Genomic DNA, 8868 nt, shown 5'->3' on the forward strand with positions numbered 1-8868 from the left:
TTTAATTGAATATTCAAGTTCAATATTTAGATATTCAGTTTCAATATGGTAGATATTGCATTCATTGTATGAGTATCAAGTTTATAAACCATAAATTAAAGTTGATCAATTTTGGATATATTCAGTTTTCTAATTCAGTTCTCTAAATTCAGATTCAAAACCAGTCAACATCCTTTGCCTGCCAGCAAGGAAAGTAGGAGAACAGAATCACTGTGGTAAACAGAAACTTTGCTGGTTTCTTTATTTCAAATTATTTTATTTCAATTGACTGATTTCCTTATATGAACTGTAACTCAGTAAAATCTTTGAAATTGTTGGATGTTGAGTTTATATTTTTTTTAATTCAGTATATATTCATGTGGGTCAAATTTTGTGACACTCTTCTAATGCAGCCTGTGATAATTATAGAACAGAAAGCACGTCCATGTTCCAGAGTATATTAGCTTTCAGGAATGGGGTCAATAACTTATAGCAAAAGTGGTTCAAACACTAGAGCCACATTCATAAGAAGAAAATACATTTAACATGCCACATTGGCTTCAAACTGCCTGTCTGGAAAAGTACCTGGATGTTGGTTTTGAATCTGAATTTAGAGAACTGAATTTGAAAACTGAATCTGAATGCATCTGAGATGTTTAAATATATGAAACTTTGAAATGATGGTTTGATACAAACAATGAATGCAATATCTACCATAATGAAACCATATTCATTCAATTCAGTTTCAAATCATGAAATACAAGTTCCATTTATTAATTCCATGATTCAATTTGTGCATTAAACATCCAAAAACATTAAATGCAATATCCTAATATACAAATTAAACATAAAATACAAATTGAGTAATGCCTGCCCATCATTACTCAAACACAGCATCACCCAGGGAGTGTTACTATCATCAACTGTTTCCCTATGACATTCCAGTTGTCTGGTCACAATGCTGTGGCCTGTGGAGAGGATGGATGGGCTGCTGCCCTGCACAGGCTGTGGCTGCTGGTTTCCTGTCACTAACACCCATCTCTCAACACTCACCACCTCTGAAGGGATTCAATTCAATATCATCCTCGCTGCCTCCTCTGAAGGAAGGCTGTGAAGGAGAGAACCGTAAGATCACTCTTGGCAGCAACCATGGCCTGTCTCATTGATCCTGATAACCTTACAAGAAGTATACAGCAGCCAAGTTGCACTTGAAATGATTTACACAAAATGACAATCGCATATTGAAATGTGTTAGTGTCAGTTTTTGTCCGTAATTCAATGTTACTTGGTTTGACCACTGAGAGCATAGATTCATGCCAAAACAAGGGTTTGAGTTAAAGGAATCCATGTATCTGGCAGCAACTCCACTAGGTGGCAATGTCAAATACAGTCATCAGTCTAAAAAGTACAGTACCGATTGTCATGACAGATCAAAATCATCTGACAGCACGTTCGTTGTCTGTGGCCAAGTACTAAAAGAACTTCTTCACTTGTCATTCTAGCAGCAGACCACTAGTCTGCGTGATCCATTTGATTCAAACTGTACATATCCTGTCTATTTTCCCAACCATGTCACTTCCCTAATCTGCAGCAAATCCTCTTCCACCCCAATACCAATTAATTTGTCATTCAGGATAACACTGCATGTCTCCTTAATGTATAATGTCCAGACAAGTCATGGCATCACGCATCAAAATGTAATCTTATGAATTATTTGGATGAAAGGAGAGAGGTTGTTACATGCAGGAACAGATGGGATTTGTATGATTGTGTAAAATGTCCTAAGATCCCCTTTACCATATTCAATGGTCTGGTCCTATGAGCTCAACAAACCTCAAAGTGAAAGGTTCCACCCAACGCAATATGCTCCCAACTTTAAAATCATATTTGCTATAGCACTTCACAACAAAATTAAGATCACAATCAGTTGACGGAAGGCTTTTATCCTAGCTAAAAATTGCAGAAATTATAAATGTAGACAGGTGTGGCTAAATTAGGAACTGGCAAGTTTGTGCAGAAAGGGGATATAAGTCACGGTTGAGCAAAATCAAAAAGGCATCTGGCTCATCAAACACAGAAACGCAAAATAGGTAAATTGGCAGCCGTCTGTGGCAGCCATGCCTGAATTCGACGACTGCACGGCATGAATCAAAATGAGACTGCCCATCAAATTACCTGAGGGGGTACATGACAATTTGACTGACGGAGTATAAAATGCATCTGTTCTATGAACAACCAAGACACCAAACGATGTCAAACCATTACAATCCCTCCTGACAAGCTATAAATAAAACTTCCAATGGAGCATAAGTGTAGCAGCAAATGCCTGAACCCACACAAAGCAATCGGCATGATCCAACGTTAAACATACGAGCCAAGAGAAACGCTTTCTAACAACCTAAATCCTAAAACCATTAACTTGTTGTTCTTCAAATGCAAAAAGTTTTCCATCAACTTGGGACATGTACAAGTGAATCAGAGAATCCGCGCAAACAAAACTGGTACAAGGATGGGCAACTTAAGTCCTCTGGGGACAGTGTCACAGCCAGTTCTTTCAAGTACACAAGTGGGATGTATCCCAGGTCTAAAGAAGACACAGTTTTGGAAAAAATACAAAAAACACCATACATACAGCCCTCAGGATCAGTTACCCATCTCTGCAACTAAAATATGTATATGGGGGAAAACAAAAAGCACAACAAACCGACAAATTGTGAAAACATAATTTATTGATTTCACAGTAAGAACTGTTTAAGATCTGGGTCTCTCCTTCTTGCCTTTGTAAAGGGCCAGCAGGGAGACGTTAGCCACTTTGACCACCTTGAAACGGACACCGGGGATATCACCGACGGCATGTCCCTTACGACCGAATCCTGCCACCAGAACCTCGTCGTTTTCCTGAAAGACCAAAGGAAACAAACTAAATACACAGGACAACACCAGACAATAGGCACCAGTCAACTTTGAATATCAAAATTATTGTCTCTGAACTCTTCTTATTCTGAGGCAATCCACAACATCCTAGAAATAGTTACCGGTACACTGTTCTTTGGTAAGATGGATGCAATGTTGGGTTTGACTCTTACCTCAATGAAATTCAAGCAACCATCATTTGGGACAAAGGCAGTGATCTTCTTGCCATTCTTGATGAGTTGGACCCTGACACACTTCCTAATGGCAGAGTTGGGCTGCTTAGCTTCAACACCTCTGTAAGAAGAATTGGGGAGAGGAGTTTGACACTTCGCACTGACAGTATATGAAAGATGGCATCCAGTGCACTGTACATAGTTGATCATACAGCATTCACATAGCTTTCACTGGATTAAAGTTTGCATGGTTATTAGTGAACACTCATTAGGGGCGTTGTGATGTAACGTTAGCTAACTACTTACACTTTCTCAAGTACGATTCCCTTAGCGTGGGAAGCGCCTCCGAAGGGGTTAGCCTTCAGGGCAGTGCCGAGATGGGCCTTCTTGTACTGTTTATCATGCCATCTCTGTTCACGACGATGGTTACGCAGCTTCCTGGCTGTACGCAGACCGCGACACTTTCCTGGGGAAATAGAACGGTAAACTTATAATCATGGCGTGAACTAAGTCGACTAACAAAACATAGTTTGATACATACCTACAAATGGAGTCTAGAGAATCTGACTAACGTTGGCTAGAATAGACAACCAGTTACAGTAGCTTATTAACGCATATGACTAACGTTAAGTGCGGACAATCCAGCAGCTAACAATTTAGCTAGTTCATTGCTAAATATTTTCGCCAATTAGTCAAATGGGTGCAGTTCGCTGCTAAACACTTGTCTTTCTATCACTTTGTAACTAGCCAGCAGGCTTCGTAAATGCTTGGTGACTGAAACGTAAGGCAGAGAGGGGAAATGCTTGCCGAACCCCATGCCATGCTACTGGCCCTCTCCACGTTGCGAAACTCGCGCTATTTGTCCATAAAATGTAGAAAATATGCCTACAAATAACAGCCCGTTTTTCCACGATTATACTGGAAGTTAGTAAGAGGACATCCTTATTCCAAATCAATGTAAGGAATATGACTATATATTGTAATCGTTCCGTTAAAAAGGGAAAATGATCGTACCCATGTTTGCAGATTACGAGCCCAGGCTAGAAAGGAAGAATCCCAGACTCCTCCGCGGCAATGTCCCTTCTCAGGACCCCAGAGGTGGGTAATAAAGTGCCTGTTTGAGCTAGGTCTTTTTTCAAAATACAATTTAAATATAGCTAAATTTTAAGCAACCCGTTTTAAAATACACAATTTAAAGAAATATCACATGTATACTATATGAATAGCTATGTTTGATTAAGTAAGTGTAATAACGAGGTGGTGTTTTAAATGCCTGATTTAAAGTGCAGTCAAACAAGTCTGAAAATGGACAGGGCGTTAGTTCCTTAATTCATTAATGCTGAGAGCCAAGCAGAGAGTCATCAGGTCCAAAACTACTGGATTGATAAACCATCCTTTCTGTCTCTGCTTGGTCGGCTCCCCACTCTCAACTGGAATTTCATACCGCTGACTGGATTACGGGTGCTGAGTGCATGGCTTGTTGCACTCAGGGGTGGGTTTGGACGGAGCCACATTGTCTCTCGATCTCCCTTTCCCAGTTTCCAGTGTTTATACTACAGTAGTGTTTATTTGCCATGGGGCCATGGTCAGCTTGTCTCATCTGGTGTACTGGGTTTTATCTGTTTTATCGGCATGCTCCCACTAACCCCCTTCTTTTGTATTATTCTACCACGTGCCTGGCCCATACTGTACATTCCACCTCACCCTCTTCCTCTCCTCCTATACCCTCTCCTGTCTTATGCCTAGTCCTGGACAAATAAATTATTTTACATTTATATTGAGCATGCTTTTTATGTCCAGGACTAGGTGCAATCTGAGTCCGGGAAACCAGCCCATACTGTAGACAATGAGATTATTCCAGAATGCTATCAAAATAAAGATTGTTTTGTAATTGTATTTATTATGGATCCCCTTGGCAGCAGCTACTCTTCCTGGGGTCCAGCAAAATTAAGTCAGTTAAACAATTTAAAAAACAAAAACATTGTTTAACTGACTTAATTTTGCTGGAACCCAGGAAGAGTAGCTGCTGCCAAGGGGATCCATAAAAAAAGCATGCTCAATATAAATATAAAATAATTTATAACATTCACAACATATTTCACAACGCATTAAGTGTGTGGACTCAGGTCACTACTCCACCACCACATATCTACAATGCAAAATATAATATATCTAAGGCACCGCATCTCAGTGCTTGAGGCATCACTACAGACACCCTGGTTCGAATCCAGGCTGTATCACAACCGGCCGTGATTGGGAGTCCCATAGGGTGGCGCACTATTGGCCCAGCGTCGTCCGGGTTTGGCCGGTGTAGGCCGTCATTGTAAATAAGAATTTGTTCTTAACTGACTTGCCTTGTTAAATCATTGTTTTGTTTTGTTTTTAAAACATGTTGCAGTCATTTCAGTCGCTGTAGTAGCTGACGTGTTTTGTGTTGAGTTATCCACATACATAGACACACTGGCTTTACACAAAGCCAGTGGCATGTCGTTAGTAAAGTTTGAAAAAAGTAAGGGGCCTAGACAGCTGCCCTGGGGAATTCCTGATTCTACCTTGATTATGTTGGAGAGGCTTCCATTAAAAAACACCCTCTGTGTTCTGTTAGACAGGTAACTCTTAATCTATGATTATCTACGGGACATTTAACATTTCCATTCTACAATATGGCCCCTGACAAAGAATATGTACTCATTGTGGTGTGGTTTGTCTCTCACAGAACAGAAGGCTTAGGAGAAAAACATGAGAACACAGATGCTGGGCACAAGATCAATGGGAGTTAACACACACACACACACATCTAAAAATACATAACACATCCTAACATACAAAACACCACACAAAATAATGGTGAAAAAACAAAAACAAACAACAAAGCAGATAAAAACAAATCTAGGTCTACAGACTAACCAATCAAACAAGGGTTAGGGTTGTATCAGCCATTATCATAATACTTACGCCTATCCAAACATATCTACAAGTGCATAAGGGTTAGGTCTAACTTATCCATCTACAGACACAATTTTTTACTTTTTCAGGAGAAGAGAAAGGAGATAAAAAAAATTGAGGGGAGTGGAATGGAAGGGAGGAGGGGGGTGGTTGAGGAGACAAAAGAGGGGAGGGGAGAGGAGACACTAGAGAGAAGAGAAAAGGGGGAGAGGATGGGGTGGAGAGACTTCTACGTTATATTAGGAGAGCAATGGTTCCGCTCTTTTTAAGAGTTCCAGTTGTTGTTTTTATTTTTTTTAAGGAAAAAAATATATAAATGAAATCTAAGCAGCCATATTCTCTCTCATGCCACATTCTCATTGCTAACATTATAGTTATTGCTATTCCATTACTTCAGTTCCATTGTTTTAGTTTCTGTAGTCTGGTGGCCAGGTAGTATATGAAATGAAAGATACAAAGATGTCCATTCTTCCCCATCAGGGACTGGTAGAGATGGGACACCAGGTGGGTGCAATAAGAAAAACAGCAAGTACTCAGAACCTCCATACACCTCTAACCACTGAGCTCCATGAGGGAAATATTACTAGCTGATAACACAATTCATGTTTGTATTTACATCAAGTAACGTAGTGCTCAGTAGAAAGTATATTAGCAAATTGTAGCTAGCTTGTCCCCAATGGAGAATAATGTTTTGTGCAAACTGGGTGTTGGAAAAGAATGCATTTGTATCTTATTTTTCCCAAAATTTCAGCACACACGTCTTCCAACATATGTCAGGTAGTAATATACTATTCACACACTTTGTTTGTATTGCATATTTGAAATACTATTTACCTGAATTCCTTACCATACCACTAAATTTGTCACTATTGAAACAGTGAAAAAGTTGCAATAAAGGTAGAAATTACCCTTCATGCACAGAAATGATCATTTTGATTAACCTTCTATTACAGATACATTTTAGAAAAACCACATGCCACATGCCTTTTGACAAACACAAAAAGCCCAACTCTGTGGAGTGTACGGCTGAAAGTGGTCCTATGGACAAATACTCCAATCTCCGCTGTGGAGCTTTGCAGCTCCTTCAGGGTTATCTTTGGTCTCTTTGTTGCCTCTCTGATTAATGCCATCCTTGCCTGGTCCGTGAGTTTTGGTGGGCAACCCTCTCTTGGCAGATTTGTTGTGGTGCCATATTCTTTCCATTTTTTAATAATGGATTTAATGGTGCTCAATGGGATGTTCAAAGTTTCAGATATTTTTTTATAACCCAACCCTGATCTGTACTTCTCCACAACTTTGTCCCTGACCTGTTTGGAGAGCTCATTGGTCTTCATTGTGCTGCTTGCTTGGTGGTTCCCCTTGCTTAGTGGTGTTGCAGACTCTGGGGCCTTTCAGAACAGGTATACTGAGATAATGTGACAGATCATGTGACACTTAGATTGTACGCAGGTGGACTTTATTTAAGTAATTATGTGACTTCTGAAGGAAATTGGTTGCACCAGCTCTTATTTAGGGGCTTCATATCAAAGGGGGTGAATACATATGCACCACCTTTCCGTAAAAAAACCTAAACTGGGCCTCCCGGGTGGCGCAGTGGTAAAGGGTGCTGTACTGCAGCACCAGCTGTGCCATCAGAGTCCCTGGGTTCACGCCCAGGCTCTGTCGTAACCGGCCGCGACCGGGAGGTCCGTGGGGCGATGCACAATTTTATTTAATTTATTTATTTTACCTTTATTTTACCAGGTAGGCAAGTTGAGAACAAGTTCTCATTTACAATTGCGACCTGGCCAAGATAAAGCAAAGCAGTTCGACAGATACAACGACACAGAGTTACACATGGAGTAAAACAAACATACAGTCAATAATACAGTATAAACAAGTCTATATACAATGTGAGCAAATGAGGTGAGAAGGGAGGTAAAGGCAAAAAAGTCCATGGTGGCAAGGTAAATACAATATAGCAAGTAAAACACTGGAATGGTAGTTTTGCAATGGAAGAATGTGCAAAGTAGAAATAAAAATAATGGGGTGCAAAGGAGCAAAATAAATAAATTAATTAAATACAGTTGGGAAAGAGGTAGTTGTTTGGGCTAAATTATAGGTGGGCTATGTACAGGTGCAGTAATCTGTGAGCTGCTCTGACAGTTGGTGCTTAAAGCTAGTGAGGGAGATAAGTGTTTCCAGTTTCAGAGATTTTTGTAGTTCGTTCCAGTCATTGGCAGCAGAGAACTGGAAAGAGAGGCGGCCAAAGAAATAATTGGTTTTGGGGGTGACTAGAGAGATATACCTGCTGGAGCGTGTGCTACAGGTGGGAGATGCTATGGTGACCTGCGAGCTGAGATAAGGGGGGACTTTACCTAGCAGGGTCTTGTAGATGACATGGAGCCAGTGGGTTTGGCGACGAGTATGAAGCGAGGGCCAGCCAACGAGAGCGTACAGGTCGCAATGGTGGGTAGTATATGGGGCTTTGGTGACAAAACGGATTGCACTGTGATAGACTGCATCCAATTTGTTGAGTAGGGTATTGGAGGCTATTTTGTAAATGACATCGCCAAAGTCGAGATTGGCAGCATGAGTGAAGGATGCTTTGTTGCGAAATAAGAAGCCAATTCTAGATTTAACTTTGGATTGGAGATGTTTGATATGGGTCTGGAAGGAGAGTTTACAGTCTAACCAGACACCTAAGTATTTGTAGTTGTCCACGTATTCTAAGTCAGAGCCGTCCAGAGTAGTGATGTTGGACAGGCGGGTAGGTGCAGGTAGCGATCGGTTGAAGAGCATGCATTTAGATTTACTTGTATTTAAGAGCAATTGGAGGCCACGGAAGGAGAGTTGTATGGCATTGAAGCTTGCCTGG

The 8868-nt window shown here is 40.6% G+C and overlaps 1 protein-coding gene across 1 annotated transcript; it reads right to left on the bottom strand.

Annotated features, from left to right (window-relative positions):
- Nucleotides 1-2688: 2688 nt before the first annotated feature.
- Nucleotides 2689-4234, bottom strand: LOC110527726 (40S ribosomal protein S23). The gene is made up of 4 exons (XM_021609188.2): nucleotides 4080-4234; nucleotides 3372-3531; nucleotides 3066-3186; nucleotides 2689-2877 (listed from the first exon to the last, which is right to left on the bottom strand). The coding sequence occupies exons 1-4, from the start codon at nucleotides 4081-4083 to the stop codon at nucleotides 2731-2733; spliced, it is 432 nt and encodes a 143-aa protein (XP_021464863.1). The 5' UTR covers nucleotides 4084-4234; the 3' UTR covers nucleotides 2689-2730.
- Nucleotides 4235-8868: the final 4634 nt, after the last annotated feature.

This window comes from Oncorhynchus mykiss, chromosome 7 (assembly GCF_013265735.2).
Source record: "Oncorhynchus mykiss isolate Arlee chromosome 7, USDA_OmykA_1.1, whole genome shotgun sequence".
NCBI classification, from domain to species: Eukaryota; Metazoa; Chordata; class Actinopteri; order Salmoniformes; family Salmonidae; genus Oncorhynchus; species Oncorhynchus mykiss.

What these genes read in the sequence shown, in the direction of transcription:
- LOC110527726 (XM_021609188.2), bottom strand. An exon ending in GGAATCGTACTTGAGAAAGT is followed by an intron (nt 3,187 to 3,371) that starts GTAAGTAGTTAG and finishes TTCTTCTTACAG; the next exon opens with AGGTGTTGAAGCTAAGCAGC. An exon ending in GTTGCTTGAATTTCATTGAG is followed by an intron (nt 2,878 to 3,065) that starts GTAAGAGTCAAA and finishes TTGGTCTTTCAG; the next exon opens with GAAAACGACGAGGTTCTGGT.